The sequence below is a fragment of the Piliocolobus tephrosceles genome, chromosome 9, assembly GCF_002776525.5.
Source record: "Piliocolobus tephrosceles isolate RC106 chromosome 9, ASM277652v3, whole genome shotgun sequence".
Lineage (NCBI taxonomy): Eukaryota > Metazoa > Chordata > Mammalia > Primates > Cercopithecidae > Piliocolobus > Piliocolobus tephrosceles.
In genome coordinates, this window is record NC_045442.1 from 73,253,905 (window position 1) to 73,273,627 (window position 19,723).

General features: G+C 43.9%; 1 protein-coding gene and 1 long non-coding RNA gene across 8 annotated transcripts in view; one reads left to right on the forward strand and one right to left on the reverse strand.

Moving 5' to 3' along the window:
* KCNMA1 (potassium calcium-activated channel subfamily M alpha 1) overlaps positions 1-19,723 on the reverse strand; it is a 756,034-nt gene that overhangs the window by 59,337 nt on the left and 676,974 nt on the right. For all 7 annotated transcript variants that reach the window (XM_023204859.1, XM_026455332.1, XM_023204851.1 and 4 more), the window contains 3 exons: positions 15,727-15,850; positions 11,117-11,341; positions 6,722-6,914 (listed from right to left, as the gene is read on the reverse strand). In XM_023204859.1, the coding sequence (XP_023060627.1) occupies positions 6,722-6,914; positions 11,117-11,341; positions 15,727-15,850 (542 nt within the window). The remainder of the gene's footprint in view (positions 1-6,721; positions 6,915-11,116; positions 11,342-15,726; positions 15,851-19,723) is intronic.
* LOC111537813 overlaps positions 1-19,723 on the forward strand; it is an 89,011-nt gene that overhangs the window by 49,032 nt on the left and 20,256 nt on the right. The gene's annotated exons all lie outside the window — the stretch shown is intronic.

Sequence of the window (19,723 nt, forward strand, 5' to 3'; positions counted from 1 at the left end):
TGTGTGTGTGTGTGTGTGTGTGTGTGTGTGTGTGTGTGTGTGTGTGTGTCTATAAAGAGATACAGAATATGGAAAAAAGGCAAGGGGAACTAGGCAGTGGACATATGTCTTGGGTTTGAGATCTTGGCTCCTCCCTCCCCTGGGACGTTCAGGACAGGCTCAGCTTTTGGTTCTCTGGCTTCTACCAAAGGTTCCCTCTACCCTCTTTCTAAGGTGGTCCTTATACTTCGGTCCTGCAATTCTCTTGCCTCTCTCCCCCTCCCTGAGGCTCTCCTTTGCTCCTAGAGCATGAGCAATGGGTCAGATCACTAGAAGCAACTTTTTCCTGGATTAAGGACTTCATTTCCACCCTTCAGCTTTTCATGCCCATCTGGACTTTCCACTAAGTCCCCGTGGAAATAAACCATGACTAAAACCCAATCCTCCCAATCCTGCTTTCTACTGCAGCCTGTCCCTCCACTCTGCCATCCTCTGACCCCCAGAAGGAAGTACACATCCATGCAGACTGATATGTATCTACAGTGACTCCTGCTAGAACCTCCCATTCTTTTTCCAGTCCAAGGTTTCAGGCTTCCATCTGGATAGCCACAGTTTCTAACCAGAGTCCTTGCATCTCCTTCCTTTCCACCCCAAACAATGCTTCACGGGGCTGCCAGATCCGTCTCCCTAAAGCTCAGGTCCAATCCCATCACTGTCTTGTTTTGAAACCTTCTGTAACTCCCCAGTGCCTATTAAATTATTTACAGCTTCCTAACTCATAGACACATAAAAATTATTTACAGCTTCCTAACTCAAGAAAGAAAAGAAATTCTTCAATGCCCAACGCACATTTCAGCCTCATCTCTCCCTGCTGCCTTACATGTACCATTTTGGGGCCAAATTATACTTGTCCCTGTCCCTCTAACACATCCCCAGGGACCTCCGCCCTTACTTCCATTCTCTCTGTCTCAAGCCAGCTCTCTTTGCCCCCACCTGTTATCTTTTTCAAGCATGGAGTTAATTACCCTCTTCCTATAAATCTTTGATGACTCCCCCAAACTCAAACCTTTAGCAAGACAAGTCTATACTTTAGGACTGCACCATCCAATGTGGCAGCCACTGGCTATGGGTCACTTTAAATTTTTATATTTTTTAAAATTAAATAAAAGGAAAAATTTAATTCCTAAACACATTTAAAGTGCTGCATAGCCACATGTATTCAAATCATCCACAGATGCCACCTCTTCTTTTTTTTTCTTTTTTTTTTTTTTTTTTTTTTTTTTTTTTTGAGATGGAGTCTTGCTCTGCCACCCAGGCTGGAGTGCAGTGGTGCAATCTCAGCTCACTGCAGCCTCCGCCTCCCGGGTTCAAACGATTCTCCTGCCTTAGCCTCCTGAGTAGCTGGGGCTACAGGGGTGTGCCACCAGGCCTGGCTAATTTTTTGTATTTTTAGTAGAGACGGGGTTTCACTGTATTAGCTAGGATGGTCTCGATCTCCTGACCTTGTGATCCACCTGCCTTGGCCTCCCAGAGCGCTGGGATTACAGACATTAGCCACCATGCCTGGCCGATGCCACCTCTTCTTGAAAGCCTTCTCAATTCCTCAAAATACATAAACCAAGGATCCCTTTGTGTTCCTCTGTTTCTAGCCTCGTCCTTGTCTCCTTGCATTGTCATTGTTTATGGGGATACCTCCTGCACTCACCTGAGTCCTGCAAGCACAGTGAGTGGCTGAATCCAAGCAACCTTTGGTCACCTTTGTGTTCTGGGCCTTTAGAGTGCCTCATGCATGGAGAACAGCCATTTATTCCTTTTTCTTTTCCTTAGGAGTTACCCTTCCTGGAAGGGTAAGCAGGAAGAAACTACAAGATCCTCATTTCAAAACAATATGAAAGCAGAATGGGAAACGCCATGGCATGCTCCCTCTTTTCAGGTATGAACTGAAGCAGCTCAGAGAGCAGACCCTGCCTCCCTCTGCTCACCCTTTCTTCCAAGATCAGACTCAGTTCTCATCTTTTCGAACCACAGGGAGACAGTCTGGCAAGAGCTACTGTTGTACCAGCTGATTTAAATTGAAATGTTTTCCCTGGATAAATGTGTGCTAAATAATACACCAGCTCTCCAGCCAAAGGGAAGTGACAGGCACTCTGTAAATAAAGGCACTTAGTTGCTGGTAAAGAGCTGTAAAGTGGTTCTGAGCTGATGTTTGCTGACCAGCAAGAAGCAGCTTCATCTGCTTTATATAATTGTCACTGCAGTTTTGCCTGCTGTATATTAAAACTGCATCTCATAGACCCGACTGTCACATTGGATATACCATCTGGCTTGGGGTATGCCACCTTTTTCTGTAATTGTTTTTGACAACAAGCCATCACATCTTGGGTCTTTTCAGAAAGTGTCTGGTCCAGAATCCCTAGGCTGGGTCAGTTCTGACACCATGTGGGCTAGAAAAGTGACATCAAAAGGGAACGTGAAAAGAGAACAGAAGAGAAAAGAGAGGCTTTGTTAGTCTAGGAGCCCTAATAACATGCAGTGGCAGTTGTCCAATGAAGGTTCTACTTTCTCAATGTGAAGGCACATTTTTCATGCTAAATTATATCATGTTAGGAAAGCTTTTCATAAGGTTGCATGCATATGCTGGCCCAAGAGCATGGCATTTGTCCGGAGTCCACATTTCTACCCAGTGAGGTTATAAAGACATGGAAACAGTTCACCAGACAAAGCAGAGCATGAGGTTCCATAAAGGACCATTGAATACATAAGAATGAAAGCAAGGGTGTCAGTGGCCAGAAATCTATGTAGTTATCACTCAGAGGAAGTTAGATTTGTTTCCCAAAATGATAAGAGTAGCATGAAATCCCCAGTACCTTGGGAGACCAAGTTGGGTGGATCACCTGAGGTCAGGAGTTTGAGACCAACCTGGCCAACATAGTGAAACTCTGTCTCTACTAAAAATACAAAAATCAGTCAGGTGTGGCAGTACACACCTGTAATCCCAGCTACTTGGGAGGCTGAGGCAGGAGAGTCACTTAAACCCAGGAGGTGGAGGTTGCAGTGAGCTGAAATCATACCACTGCACTCCAGCCTGGGCAACAGAGAGAGACTCTACCTGAAAACAAAACAAAACAAAACAAAACAAAACAAAACAAAAAAACAGAAGAAGAAAAGAAAAAGAAAAGAGAAAACAAAAGGAGAGTAACATGAAATCCTTTTTGTTCCCCATAATTCCTATTCCCTTGGAGCTTGATCATGCCAAACACCCAGATGAAGGATGGCAAAAGTATCTTAGGCCAGTGGGCACTCCAGTTAGTCAAAAGGGTCTCAGATATAGAGAGGCAGGGAAACTCAGCTCACAGACTCAGCTCATAGGCTGACAGGAGCCCAAGGAGTGGGGTGCTGGGTCTGCAGCCAGAAGTGAGCACTGGGGAAGGAGCGATTTCTCTGTGTTGATGGCTCCCACTGGACCACTGCCTTTACAAGGTTAGAGTGTCACCAGAGAACAATATTCAAAAACAAGAGAGGAGCAGACAGACAAGAAAACAATGGGACATAAAGGCTTGGTGGGCCTAGAGCTTTGATACTGTCTCTTAGGGAGAGAACAGACTGCTGGCTAGTGAGAGACAAATGCTCCTCTCCACTGCTGACCAGGGGTCTACGAGAATCACTGCTGAGCACAGAAACACATCCTCTGCTTCTTCTGTCATGTGTGCGGTCTGAGTCCATTTGGGCCACTGTAACAAACACCATAACCTGGGTGACTGATAGACAATAGACATTTATTTCCCACAATTCTGGAGAACGGACAGTTCCAGGTCAAGGCGCTGGCACATTCAGTCTCTGGTGAGGACTTTCTTGCAGTGTCCTCACATGACAGAAGGGGCAGTGGGGTCGTTCTCAGGCTTCTTTTACTTTATTTATTTTTTATTTTATTTTATTTTATTTTATTTTGTTTTAGACAGAGTCTTGCTCTGTTGCCCAGGCTGGAATGCAGTAGCACCATCTCGGCTCACTGTAACCTCCACCTCTTGGGTTCAAGCGATTCTCCTGCCTCAGCCTCCCGAGTAGCTGGGATTACAGGCACCCGCCACCACACTCGGGTAATTTTTTTGTATTTTTAGTAGAGACAGGGTTTCGCCATGTTGGCCAGGTGACCTCAAACTCCTGACCTCAGGTGATCCGCCCGCCTCAGCCTCCCAAGGCGTGAGCCACCGTGCCCGGCCTCAGGCTTCTTTTATAAGGACACCAGCCCCATTCATGAGGGCTCCACCCTCACGACCTAAACACCTCCCAAAGGCCTCACCACCTAATACCATCGCCTTGAGGGTTAGGATTTCACCGTATGTATTTGGCAGGGAGTAGGTAGAGGGGACAAAAACATTCAGACCATAACTGTGTACATGTGTGTATACAAAAGAAAGAGTGCCCTTCTTTTTTCCTTTGGAGGAAAAATAAGCTCCCTTTCTCTTTCCTCCGTATCTCCTGTCAAAACCTATTTTTCTTGCTTATCCTGTGCTAAAAAAGAATAAAGAAGGCTTTTGGGCACCGGGGAGTGGAAAAATTGTCACCAGTTTGGCCTTTATATAGGATCTAAGAGGCTGGGATAAAGTTTAGGAGAACTGGAAGGAACACCTATATCAGATGTGTATTTAACTAAATTATACACTGAGATTCTAATCTACGGCCCTGGAAAATCCTGATGATTGAGTTTGGAGGAAACAGTCATGTTGGGGAAAGGGAGTGTTTTCCTGCCTCCTCCTGCTGGCTTCTGTCTCTACTTAAAGGGAGAATCATTGCATCCACTTTTTTCCACTCCCCTTGATGGTTCACTCCTCCCTAGGAGAGGAGGATCATCTACCAAGGGTTGGTCACATCCTGTTCATGTGAAGATTTACTGTGCTATAAAGGGGTACATTTGAGTTGCCTGGGGATCTTGTTGGAATACAGACTCTGACCCGGCAGGTCTGGGATGGGCCATGAGATTCTGTAACTCTAACAGGCTCTGCCAACAGACACCCATACTGTGGCAGGGCAGAGAGGACACATATTGAAGGTCAAGGGCTTAAAGGCAGGGACCAAATGCCAGCTTGCCTCTTTCGCCTCCTAGAAGGTCAGCTTACTGTCTTCTCACATCCTCTCTTGCCTGTGCTACCTAGGCAGGCCGCACAGGAGGCAGGCTCTGACTCTTCAGGATGCAGCTGGGAGTAAGCTCAGAGCCTCTCCTAGGCCTTCACATGTTATGCTGTCCTGTGGGCACAGCTGAGCAGGTGGATACCAATATTTAGATTTGGGTGTGGCAGGGAGGATGGTTGTGTGGAGAGGTCAAAAATTGGGCTTCAGGCTGTACCAAGGTGATGTCAGAAGGACAGAAGCCATTTCACATGCAACACCAAAGGTGAAAGTTCTCTTAAGCTTGACCAGAAGCTGCTGTGAATCTCAAGATCCTCAGGGAAGCCCCAGCCCCTCTCTCAGTCCCTAGCAGTGAAGACACTGGCTCCTAGAAAGCTCATCTGAGAGATGATTTGAACCCGGGTCTGCCAGGGTCTGGCTGCCGTTGCCTCCAAAGAATCAAAGCCTATCTTTCTCCTCCACTTTCCAAATCTCACCCCAGTGCCCATCTCCCACTAGTTGACTCTAGCCCAGAGCCATGCAGGGAAGAGGATTCTAGGAACTATTGTTCCTGGCTTTTCTGCAATGCTAAGCAAATGTTAGAAGGCAGTGGTGGTGATGTCAAGTTGACAAAAGATAACATAGCTCACAGATCCAGGATGCATGATTCAGCTGAGTTTCTAGAAAGCCTAGCATGACGGGAAGGAGGTCAGATGCTTGCCCAGCTATCAATAAGATGATGCTTCATATCCCAGTAGCCATAGCTCTCATGGGCTGTGCTCCTACAGCCTTCCATCCTGGACTGATGGGATTCAGGTCCCCATCAGGCAGCCAATGCCACTGTCTTGTAGCTCGTCTGTAACAATGATCCTCCAATTCATGGCAAGCCTACATGGAGGTGTCACTCAAAGGAAAATGCTTTGCATCCTATCCTGCCAGATCCTGATTACGGAGGTTATTTGTTATGAAGGTTTTGCTGTGTTGCCTTTCTGAGACCCCTAGGCATCTTTACTTGTAACCACCTGCCCAGGGTCCCAAAGCAAATGACAGAAAAGACTAGGGGCAGAGTACGAAGGCAGACATGTGTCACTTAAGGCTGCTTTGCCTCCGATAGGAAAATGTGTGGTCTGACAAGTGTCACCACTTGCTAAATGACTTTTAGTGTCCACAGAGTTGCCACTCTCCAGAGATTACCATCCCTCGGTCAGCAGAGTCCTAGAGGCAGCTCTAACAGTAGCAAAGTTTCCCTCCCATCCCAGCCCAATGGCAAAAACATATATTGGAAGGAAACGGTCAGAATTGTGCAGCCAGCATCTTTTCAGTGATCTGACATTTAGATGATGACACTGGTCATGAAGTCACTCTTTGGGAAAGCTGAGGGGATGGCCACTTAAAGGCCTGTTTATCCTCTGAAAAGGCAACCTAGTCTGTGTGTTGGTGACCAGGTCTCAAGCCTGCATCCTGGAATGGAAAGAAGAGGCAGCAGATGCCCCTTTGAAAGCCATCACGGCAACTGCAGGTTTCACTGCCAGGCAGGCTGATGTGAGCCTCTTTGAATTACTGATTGAAGGATATCCCTCTTGCCAGCCCCTGTCCCCCGCAGGCACAGCAAAGAAGTATTACAGGCTGTCCTTACCTTGGGAATTAGCCTGCAAGACCCCGATGCTGTCATCAAACTGCATAGATTTGATGTTGAGTGACGCCAAGATGCATTCCTTGTCCTGCAGCGAAGTATCATCAATATTATTCTGATTGGCTGACAGGATAACGCACATGTCACAGAGGTTGATGTTGACAGCCCTTAAATCAGCCCGACTTAATGGCGTACCCTTTGGCATAGATGAAGGAAAAAAAAAAAAAAAAAAAAAAACAGAGGGGGGGGAGTGAGAGAGAGAGAGAGAGAGAAAGGAGCAAAAGTGAGAGGAGAGGGAAAGAGGAAAAAAATAAAAACAAATTAAAGATGGAGTCGGAGCTTTGGGAAATTATTTAACAAGTATCTTTTTTATGCCTTGACATTAAGCTGGCCTAACTACATTCAAGGGAATAGGAGCTGTGTGCTAATCTAAAGGGTAGCCGGTGCTGATGGCAGCATTTTAAACTTGTTCTCAATACTCAATCAAGCTATTACAACAAACGCGGGAGAGGAATAATGCCAGGGTTCTACATCTTCTTCCTGCCTGGAAATTGTCTTGATTTAAGTAACTGTCCTGTGGCAACCTCTGGCTTTCAGAATGTAACGAGGGGGTGGGTTTCAAGTGCCTGTTTATTTAATAGCAGGTCACTTCTGTCTCAGGCAAAAGACAGCAGTTCCAACGCAGCCAAGGGAAAATGGCCAGTGAGTACGGAGTGATGAGGTGGGCCTGGACATGCGGCTCAATTTGGAGGCTATGGATGGAGTGGAATTAATGTGTGTAATGCAAAAGAGATATGGAAAGGAGTTAAGCTACAGGTCATATAATTTTATTGCATATTTTCAGCAAGAAAAAGTACACAAGGAAATGGCCTAATTGTCCAACAACATAGGAATGGTGAAATAAACTTTTGGACATGCACACGATGAAAATGTATGCAGGAGGTAAAGAGGCAGAGCTGGCTGTCCATGCAGGCATCAGTTTTAGAAGCCTCTCTAAGATAGAGAGGGAAGTGAAAAAAAAGTTCTAGAGCAGTTAAAAAAGTATAGTTTCATTTATGTAAAAAAATCCCACAAAATAAAATTACATATATATAAATGTATGTAAATTTGGAAGGAAAGCACAGGAAAAGTACCCATTACACTAATAATGGTAATTCCCTCTGGGAAGGGAAATAGGATTGGTGGGGGTGAGGGGAAGGTTTGCCTTTGACTTTATATATTTCTATATTGTTTGAATATTTTATAACAAGAACATATTTGTATATTACAAATATACAAATATATACTTATTAAAAATAAATAAGCCAGTAAACAGATTTTTTAACATTAAAAAATAACAACAAAAGACAGTGGAAAAATCCCGGATCCAGGAGGTAACAACAGAGTCTGGGAATGCAAGCACAGGATAAAATAGAAGGGTTAGAGTTGAAGGACAGTGCCATGGCCTCCACATGCTCTGTGTCTTCAGGTGGAGCCACAGCAAAATCATCAGGCCACCCCATGTCATAGCTACCCAGTGGCCATGCAGCATCATTTTGGGGCTCCCGTCTGGCCACCAGCTTCACTGGTCCTCTAGCCTGAATCTAGCTTCCTCTTTGCCTGTGTGGTGACCTGAGTAACCTTCAACTCACCGATTGTGTAGACCAAGGGTTTGCCAACTACCACCTATCTGTGAATATTCTCCTGTAATCTGCCTTTCTGGAGAACTGGCTTTGAGAAGAAGAGACTTGGCTGCAGAGATGGAGCCTATCTACCCTCTTTTATGAGTCAGTGGTAGTCATGATCCTATTCTCAGTCCCTAAAATATTGTGCAACTGTGGAGGAAGGGGCATTTAGCACTGTGGGTGCTGCTGAGACACAACTAGTTCCAGGCTCTAGAGCAGCATCTTTTTGAGAGGAGAATGCCCTCTTCTCCTGTGATCTCTTGGTACAAAACAAGTCTGACCAACTTCCTGAATCATTTTGCCAGTACATAAGCCTCAATTGCCTGCATCCATATTCTTTTAATTTTCACTTTGTAGGGAAGCCAGCCATAATTGTGATATAAGATGATCCCTGTGCAGTTGTACACACATGATTTCAAACCACAAGAAATACAAATGACATACACAGAAATCGTTTATATTTCTCTGGGCTGGCCCTATAGGCAGGGTACTGTTTAACCAATAAACTCTGTGAAGACATGGGTGAAGGCCCTTTTCATGAAAATCTATTGTGTTTGAGTATGTTAAATTTTGGAGGGTTTGAAAAAGACCTGCAAAGATGACAGCTCATTCACATATATGAAGACAGATGAGTGAACATGTACAAGGGCACACAGAGCCAGGTGCGGTGGCTCAGGCCTGTAATCCCAGCACTTTGGGAGGCCAAGGCGGGTGAATCACCTGAGGTCAGCAGTTTGTGACCATCCTGGCCAACATGGTGAAACCCTGTCTCTACTAAAAATACAAAAAATTAGCCGGGCATGGTGGTGTACACCTGTAATCCCAGCTGCTCAGGAGGCTGAGGCAGGAGAATCACTTGAACTCAAGAGGTGGAGGTTGCAGTGAGCCGAGATCGTGCCATTGCACTCCAGCCTGGGCAACAAGAGTGAAACTCCATTCCGAAAAAAAAAAAAAGAAAACAAGGCCACACAGGAGGAAACACACACAAACACACAAAACACACACACCATTACCAAATATCACACATATAACCATCTCTCTACACACACAAACACACGCAGACTCATGTATCCTGGTAAAATAATAAACTCTTTACAAAGACACTTTTAGAGGTCAGGGGACTATGTGGAGGAGCACATGATAGAAAGATAACCATGGAATCATACAATCAAATCGACCATGTTTCTGGAATTAGTGAAGTATATATATGCTTATGCTGTCCTCTGTGTATGACTATTTGTCTATAGGTGATTATTTTCAATTGTCTGTGCTCACTAAGGCAGTGGGTTTTTGCCCCAGCATCCAAAAGATAACTGTCTTATCTTTTCACACTCCTTTAAATATTTATTGAGTCCCTATTGTGCCGGCATTATGTAAAGACACATGGTGGCATCTAATGAGTAACGAGTACTACTTGTGGGTAGATTCTTACGTGTTCTTTAATGAATTACGTTAATTGGCTCTTTCTCCCCCCATTTCTGAGATTTTGGAAGCTGATAACAGAAATAACAGATTTTAGCTTTGTACATGGGGAAAAACCCAGACCTCTTGACATGTAGAGAGATCCATGTTCCTCAGTTTTTGTTTTTGTTTGAGGCAGGGTCTTATTCTGTTGCCCAGGCTGGAGTGCAGTGGTGCTTTCATAGCCTACTGCAGCCTCGACCTCCCAGCCTCAAGTGATCCTCCCAACTCAGTCTCAAGTAGCTGGAACTAAAAGCACACACCACCACATCGGGCTAATTTTTTAAACTTTTTGTAGAGAAGAGGTCTCACCATGTTGGCCAGGCTACTCATGAACTCCTGAGCTTAAGTGGTCCTCCTGCCTCGGCATTCCAAAGTGCAGTGATTACAGGGATTAGCCACTGCACCCCTGTTTCTCTCACTGCACCCGGCCCCTTTTAGGGATGTGAACTTACAAGAAAAATATTTGGAAGAGAGGTGAGATTTGCATGAATTTGTGATGTGGAGAATTACATCAAACATTGAAATGCATAATTCTCTACAATGTTTTGAGAGTTTGTGGACTATGCATTCATTATGATTAGGAAGTAGTAAATCACATGACTTCTAAATCCCATATCCTCACACTAAATTGTGGAGTCCCAGACTGTTTTTTCAGACCGAAGTCCTAATGTTTTACAGTCAAGAATATCATGCACACATTCACACACGGACACACACACACACACACACAAACACAACCATGAACACATTACTGGACTTCTAAACGAACAGGGGTTAGGGGCTGAGCTGCAGAAGCAGTTGGCCTTCTGTACAGCAGAAATAAAAACCTCTGTTATTTGCATTTATTTAGTTAAAAACAGAAGGTGGCACAGATCAAGGTTTCTTCAAGCATTAAAAATACTGTAAGTATAATGCTATAAATAGTTCTGTAAGCAAATGCTTACTATAAACATCATAATACAACAATGCTCTAGGTTTTGTACAGGCAGGAGCGAGAGAGTGTTTAGACACTGATATGGTTAATACACTTGATACAAGCTAAACTTCATCCCTGATGAGGGACTGAACTTGGCTGCAAATTCCTTTTAATAAGGTCTCCCAGGGTTTGGATTTTCCTTGACAGAGCATAGGGGAAGTGCTGAGTCCTCAGGCCCATACCCAGATGAAGAAGCGCAGGCATGATCAAAGCTACAACTATTATATCCATCTGGGATTTTCTTTTGTGAATGAAAAAGAAGAAAAGGCATCAATAATGTGACCTTGGACTTACAGGCAATATGGACACTTTGGGGAAGTTATGAAGCGTCTCCCATTCCCGCTTGAGGTACTCAATAGAGCCCACAAACACAATGTGCTTGAGCTCATGGTAATGAAAGTTGCTGGCACGGAGCGGCATCACCAGGTTCCGGAGGCCGATCAGGGCTGAGCTGACATCGCCAAAGATGCAGACCACAACATGGCCACTCAGGACGGTCATGGCAGCTTCACTTCGAGTCTGCAACAGGGAGACGCATGTAAACGTCAGAAAGAAGACTGCATAGGGCTGTCATAAGGAGTGGAAAAATCATTTGTGCAAAGAATCAAGCAAATATTTACTGAGAGCTTACTATGTGCTACTATGTTTATTTCATCGACGTTATATATGTGCCATACAAAGCTATAATTTGAGCATGTGTATATGTATTATATTTATGTAATAATATTATCCAAATGTATATCCATGCACATTGCTACCTTCTTTGACAAAAGATGTAAGAAAGATATGCCATAAATACTTGTGAGAAGATCTTCATAATAATTTTCAGGAGGTAAAATAAAAAGGAAAAGGAATATTTATGCTATTTGGAAAGAGAAGTCTTCGTTTCCATGAAACTATTGATTAAATGAGCTGCCTTTTCTGGCCTGCTTGCTGAGATGATGATAAAATGGTCAGATGCCTGCACTGGGCTCAGTTGGAGAAATTTGAGTTTGGAATTCTAGACTTATCAGTGAGATGTCCATGCATCAGCAGGTAGAATATGCTACCTAAAGCCAGGAGTAGAAAACTATGACCTACGGGCCAAATCTGGCCCACCACGTTCTTTTGTATGTTCAGTGAACTAAAAATGGTTTTTGTGCTTCAAAATGGTTGAAAAAAAATCAAAAGAAGACTTGTCATAATCTGTGAAAATTACATAAAGTTCAAATTCCCACAAAGTTGTATTGGAATGCAGCCATGCTCATACATTTAGGTATTGCCTATGGCTGCTTTTATGCTACAACAGCAGAGCTGATCAGTAGCAACAGAGATCTTATACCCTGAAAAACCTAAATTATTCGTTATATGACTTATTACAGAAAAAGTTTGCTGACCCCTGTCCAATGCTGCCTTGGAGTTTCCAGGGACATTTCTGGAGGGGCCTGCTTTGCTTACATCATTTGGAGAAAAGATCTCCCCAAATAATCATTACAAGGGGCTAGAGAGAAATTAGTAAGAGCAACAGGGCAGTGTCTTCCTCCAACTCCAAATCTCTATCTACAAAGCAGACAAATGAAAGAACACAGTCACTCTATTAGAGGAGAACCCCAACTTCCCAGGAAATACAACTGTTTAGTCACTGCTGGTCCTTTGATTCACTGAGCTAGTGAAGCCAGGAGGCCAGCTGTGGACCTTTGTCCAATGCCTCCCATCCCTGTCCACCCACTGGATGCCTGGCTGGCCCCATGTGGCTTACAACGCTTTGGGGGAAGCATATTAATGTCCACTGTACATATCAAACTCTGCTTGATTTAATCTCTAGAATTGACCGCTGCATTGATTGTATAAATGCCAATATTGCAATTCACGACAATGTCAGGGTTATTACAGTAACCCCCAAGGAGAGGAGGAAGCTAGCTTTCACTACCTGATCGTTAGAATAAAGCAGGGGCTGTCACCATTATTGGATTCCCTCTGCAACAGTCCACGGAAACTGGAGACATAAGCTGTAAGAAATGCCTTAGAAACTGTGACCAAGGAAGACCCACTGGGGAGCTCACATCACATATCCCCACTTCCTGCAGAAGACCTGGAGTTAGTTATCTGGGCCGCATAGAAGTGCAAGTGCCCAGGTGCCACCAGCAGAGAGCCAACCAGTCTATAATGCACTGTTATGTGACGGGGTTCCTAATTATTTTTAATTGGCCAGGTCACCTGGGAGGCTAGCTCCCTTCAACAAGCCAGAGGAATATAAACTGGGCCCAGGGTGGAAGTGAATTCTAGACTAGGGAGGTGGGGAAGGCACAGTTAGCCAAGTGGCCGAGGCACAGATGCTGACCCCAGGAACTTCGATCTGGGATCAAAACGCCCATCGTCAGACTGGCCACAGCTACATCACCCAGAGAACCTTATGAATGTCCTAATTCTAGAGCCTCAGCCCTGTTGTGTCTGATTCTGCTGGGTTTGAGGCACACTAGAGAAACTGATCATTTGTGTCTCTATGTATCTGGAATTCCCATGCATCCTTCCAGGCCCAACCCAAGCACAACCTGTGTGTATCTGATGGGACTTGCCTGGCCACTTAAACACACCCTCGTCCTTCTCCCCTACATTTCAATAGCATTTTGTGCCTCTTACTACTTAGCTTTAAATACACTGTTTCATGGGTTACATTTTATAAGTTCTCTCTAATTAATCCAGGAAATTACAATTGGGACTATCTCTTATATCTTCGAATCCCCAAAGTAGTTAGTTTCCTGTGCCCAGTGAGTACACAACCTCAAAGCATCCTCATGTAGCTGGCCCTACCTGTCGTTCTCATCTCCAGCCCAGTGTTACTTTAGAGAGGGTTTCTTGGATCATACTTTCTAAACAGCACCTCCCAGTCTCTTTCTAGCCTACAATGCTGCTTTACTTTTTTCAAAGCATCCTATAAATATCTGAAATGTTGTTATGTACTCATTTGTCTACCTAGAGATAACACCTCTCCCCTCAGCCCTGCCCTGCTAGAATATACACTCTGTGAAAGCAGTCGTTGTCAGGGATTGCATCTCCAGTAACTAGAACAGTGTGTGGCACATAGTAGGCCTCCTGGAGATGTTTTGTTAAATGATGTTATTTTTCATAGAAGTAGTAACTCACCTCCTAAACGTTTTCATGCTGGCAGATGTTGATTGAATATCAGTTGGCATGCATACTACACCAATATCCAGGCAAGTCATTAAAACCCTAGGTCCCAGATAGGGCATCCAGCCTATGACCTGCCACAAGCGGTAACATCAGGCTAAGTTTAGGCTACCAGAGCAAAAGTGCCATGAATACATCAGAATGTACATACATGGCTGGGTGTGGTGGCTCATGCCTGTAATCCCAGCACTTTGGGAGGCCAAGGCTGGCGATCATGAGGTCAAGAGATCGAGACCACCCTGGCCAACATGGTGAAACCCTGTCTCTACTAAAAATATAAAAAAATTAGCTGGGTGTGGTGGCGCGCACCTGTAGTCCCAGCTACTCGGGAGGCTGAGGCAGGAGGATCACTTGAACCCGAGAGGCAGAGGTTGCAGTGAGCCAAGATGGCTCTGCACTCCAGCCTGGCAACAGAGCAAGACTCTGTCTCAAGAAAAACAAAACAAAACAAAAAGAACATACAAACGTGAAGCAGCTTTGCAAGTAGAACCATTTGCACTCCTGGTCAGTTGGACAATGGCTGTTTGCTAAGAATTCTGACTTTCTGTGCTCTTGCCTGCAACTTTTCCACCTCTGAGACAGCCTCCAGCTTGATACTGTATTGGCTGTTAATGCTCGTTTATAATTAAGTTGAGAACACACGTACACATAGATAAAGCATAGGGGAAAGTGCAGTGTGTTAGCATACACAGCCATTCCGAGGACCCAGAACAGTCCTTGTTTAGGAAGGGTGGTCCCAACATCAGAAATGATAGGATTTTCCTGGCTGACAGAAAGGAATAGACCCATCCCAATCTGGGGATTAGAGGCCCAAGGGAGGAAAAGCCTTCCATCTGACTTTCCTGATTATTAATCCATTTTTCATAGATTAGCAAGACAATAAACTGTAGGAAAACCAATGTAGGCATTAAGACCCAAAGCTGCTAATAGAACAAGGTCAGAGAGTAGAACGGATTGTTATCTACGCTGACATTCCTGGGAGAGACTGGGTGAGCCCACTGCTGCTATGTAGATGTTCACAAGCCTTACACGAAATAGGGCTCTGAGCCCCAGCCTCCCCAAGGGGACTATAGTTCATTATTGTCATCATTATGTCATGCATCATCATGCATTTGCCTGTCTACGACATGCACTAAGAAAGCTCGCAGATGCGCAAGGCTATTATCTATAAGAATACAAAACATTGCTATAAACCAATAACAATACAGGCAGCATTCAGCTTTCCTCACAGCATTTAATAATAGTAAGAATAAGAGGTAATTTTATTGAGTCATATGTTGGATTTTAATCTTCACTACAACCCTATGAGTTAGGGTCATTCTCATCTCATCTTTTTACAGATAAGAAAACCGAAGTGCAAAAAGCCAAGTGAATTACCCAAGCCATGCAGCTAATCATTGGTATAGGCAGACTCTGACACCAGCACCATGGCCACAGAAATTATGTTCATACTACCTCCCACCATGCCTTTCCCACAGCACGTGATCACCCACTCTTATGAGGAGCCAATATATTCAGAGATTGAAAATTCTGAATATTGCTCATGTTCTGATCAGAGGTCTAGCTGCTTCAATCTCTGCTCAGAATTTCAATTATCAAAAATAATTAGGACTAGGGACAGTATTCGCTCTGCAACAGTCCACGGAAACCCACTGTCCCACTAGGGAAACCCCATTCCCAGCAAATGTGGTTCAGGGCAGAAGCGGGCAACATCAGATGAACAGTCCCTCACTCACCAGGATGACCTTCTCTATCTCCTTGGGCGCGCACCAGTGAAACATCCCAGTAGAGTCGTACTTCTTCACATTGGAGTCCATGTTGTCAATCTGGTCATTGCCAGGAATTAACAAGGGGTCATGCCTGGGGAGAAAAGGACAGGAAAAGCTAAGTGGAAAATGTGATAAATTATAAATGGAAAGTGCCCCCTAAATTACATCTCAGAGGATATGAAAGATGCAGAGGAAGTGGTTGTCACTGAAAGCCATTCTTCTGCTTACAGAATCCATCCTTTGAGAGACAACTGCCCCCAAACCACCACCCCACGTCTGGAAGTGCAGCTGACTTTTGTCAGGGAGCATTTCTGCCTTTCCCCAGCTCCTCTTTTCCTAAATGGTCTTCCTAATATTTTGTGGATTTAGCCTCCCTTTTTAAGGCTACCTCACTCCTCTTCCTCTCATATTACCAGCTTTTCGATCTCCCCAGTGCTCGCACATACACACACACACACACGCACACACACACCCCAAAGAGTTGCTATTAGCCTCAGCAATGAAGAGGAAGGAATAGGAATAGAGCCTCATGCTGACTGACTGGCATGAGGATGGAAAGCCAATTACTCGCTCCTTCTGACTACAACTTCTGACGTGATGCTCTTCGCAGTAAAAGCTTTAACAGGCTGCACTTTAAATATTTTAGCAATTTGCCCAATCAGATTTTGCTCTCCCTGGCTGAAGCCCTTTAAAGATTCAGCAGCATGTCACTTCAGAGCAGATTGACTACCAAATGCCCACATCTGGAATACATGATTTCAATACTAAACAACAGCCCCTCTCCTTGCCTTGACAACTGTATATGCACTAACCATCCAATGATGCTCCCCGCCACCTTCACCTCCCAACTGCTGCATTCCTTAGACGAGAGTCTCAAGCTCAGATGCATCTTAATAAACTTGTTTCAAATTCTCAGGGCTACATTCACCCTCTATCGCCTTGTTTATTGGTGAAAAAGGAAGATGCTTCCATAAAGGGCTCCCGTCTAGTGGGTTGGCAGAGCCTCACTAACAACCTTAAGAATTGCAATGGAATCAGGCAGGTCTAACAAGCTTACAGCACAATAAATAAGCTCCTGCACCTTGAATCATAATCAATGTCCATGCTTTTATCTCTGATAGTGATTCAGCACCTCAGGTTTGGGAAGTCATTGTTCCTTCCTGCAAAACTGGCCATATAATTAGGACATTGTCCCAGCTATACTTAACCATTCTTGCAATGGAGCTGTCTTTTCTGATTAATATTGCCAACACAAGACAGAAAATATACATAGGGTCAAATTCCATGCATTTATTGTAAAGTGGTTTTACCTTTTGAAATTCTATATTGCAACATCAGAGGGTGACTTTTATTTCGTTTTTACTATTTGTCCCTCTGAAATGTCTCTGATACTTCCCACTTATATGTCAAGGGTACAGAGTGGGACAGCAATCTCCCTTTCATGACCCAAAAACCTAGGATTAAGCTTTTGAATATCTACCATGACCCTCCAATATGCTCCCCACTCCCACATAAGGTGAGAAAACTCTCTCACTGCATTTATTTATGCCTGAGAACTTGCTTTTAGACTACACCAAATGACAAATACCATGTGAAGCAAACTTGCAAAGTTATCTTCAATGAACATGCTAGACTATTACAGGAACTGTCACATCTGATCTTAAAAGAAAAAGAACAATCCCACTCCGAGTAGTATCTCAGTGTCTGGATTGTTGAGAGGTCTTAAGGTATGTAAACCACCAGGTCATCTTCCAAATACTGAACTTAGTCAAAGATGTTAAGATAAAAAGGCAGTTGCTGATAAGAACTATTTACAGATCGGGGTAAGAGTAAATTTTGAGGCATGTATTTGTCCTTGAAGAGTCTTTAACAGTTGCATAGATATCTATTAATATTATCTGGAATAGGTAGGTAGACAAAAGCCATCATGGAGAGGAGGTTTGAGAAAATGAACAAAATGAACTCTTTCTAGCCCTTGAAGAACATATTTCAGTTGCAAGAGGATTTTAGTAGACTTGCCCTGAAGATATAGAGCCAGGTTCAAATTCCCTTGCCCTGTTTACTGGTTGGAGACAAAGTGTTATCTCAGGATGACCTGAGATCTACCCCCAATGCATTTAGGATTTAAAAGATACCCAGAACTATGTTCCCATAATATCAGCAAGCAAGCAAATGAAACAGCAAGCTGGCCAAAAAAAAAAACTTTTAGAAAATATGTGCCTTGGGGAAGAGGAGATACATTTTGGTTTGGTATATTTGATTCTTTCTGGGAAGGAGTCAGACATTGGTAACAGTGGCCTGCAACTTTCATCCAGAAAAGCAAATAAGCAAGCCTGATGATCAATCGCCCTTCAATAAAAAGAAAAAAGACAGCTAATGTCAAGCTTCATTAACTGGGGTAGAGGGTTCCAGAAACCAGGCATAATTTGACACTGGAGCTACAAGCCATGATTTGCACTGGAACATCCAGAGGCATCCAGGAAGTCTTAGAGGTATGCCATGCTACACTCTACTCCCCACACATCTCTCAGCCTGGCTTGGACCATTTAAATATAAACAATCCAGGATTTCCCCCAAAGAGACTGACCTGAGGAACATCAAAAACCTCCCAGAACAGAGACATTACCCTCTCTGACCAGCATGGTACCTGGAATTCTAACTTCAGTTTATTGAAACAGTAAAGCAACCAATAAGAATCCCCTATTCTGAGCATGGAATGAAGGATACAGTAATGATTAAGATAAAGTCTCTAGTCAAAGAGAGGTCCACAAGATAGCAGGAGAAAAAATACATAGAAACCAATAGTTCAATAGTTATGGTACCTTGTGGCAAGTGTTACAGGAAAGTACAAGGTGATATGAGAATACCAAGAAAAAAGCTGTTCATATCCTGTTATTTGGGTAGCATTAAGGAAGGCTTTGCAAAGAAAGTAGCATTTGATCTGAACCATGAAAAGTGAAGAGGAATCTCAGCATGTTGCAGTGTTGATCCACTAATAGCCAGTAGGACCCACTCAGAGAATTGAGGCCCAAATGAAAAAGGCCAAATAATGGCACCTAAAATCATGGCTGAAGATGTCGGATACCATACTGCCCAACCTAAGGCACAGAAGACTCAGACCTGGCCTTCCAGCTGTCTCCAGATGTGCAATGATAGTCAAGTAGAAGATGGATTAAATTGATTGAGTATGACTGATTGACAGCAGACTAAGAATGATGCATGAGATTTACAGAGAACAAAAATCATGTTTCCAAAAAAGGAAGAGTGTTATAAAAACTGAAAGTAATTTGAAAATGAAATGAGTTGTTGCCCAAGACAGTGGGTTTTCTATCATTGAGACATTCCAGAAGAGCGAGGGATACAGTGAGGATATGCATATAAAGGGTGGATGAGCCTAGAAGATCCTAAAGGTTTGAAACACTGTGCTGTCATTGGGGAAAGACACAGCTAGAAGAAATTTGAAAGTACTGGACCATTGCTGGATATCAGAAGGCTGGACAGCCCTGAGTAGGCAAAGAAAGGTTGCTAGAGTAAAGATGAGAGCTAAGTAGCATGGGAGAGGGATTAATTTATGGCTCCAGTAAGGGCCAGCACTGTTACCCACTCACTGGATTTCACAGTCTGGGAGTAAGCTGGGAACACAATTCATTCCAGCAACAACAGAGTCTGTAACTGTTTCTGGCCAGACAGTATAAATTTCTTTACCATGTCTGTTCCTATAGTAATTTAAGGTACTTTAGGCTGGCTTATGCTGCAGAGAGATCTCTGGAACAGGTGGAGAGTGGACAGTCTGTTGGCCACAGGGACTAAATCAAAGTTTCTAAAGCTTCTATTACTAGAAGAAAGTCCAAGCATTTGCCATTGAGCACACCCACCAACACTGCTACGATCCAGGGAGACCCAAAGGAATTGGACAGTTTGTTGTATGGAAAAGAGGATCATGAGAAATCTCCCTGAACAAGGC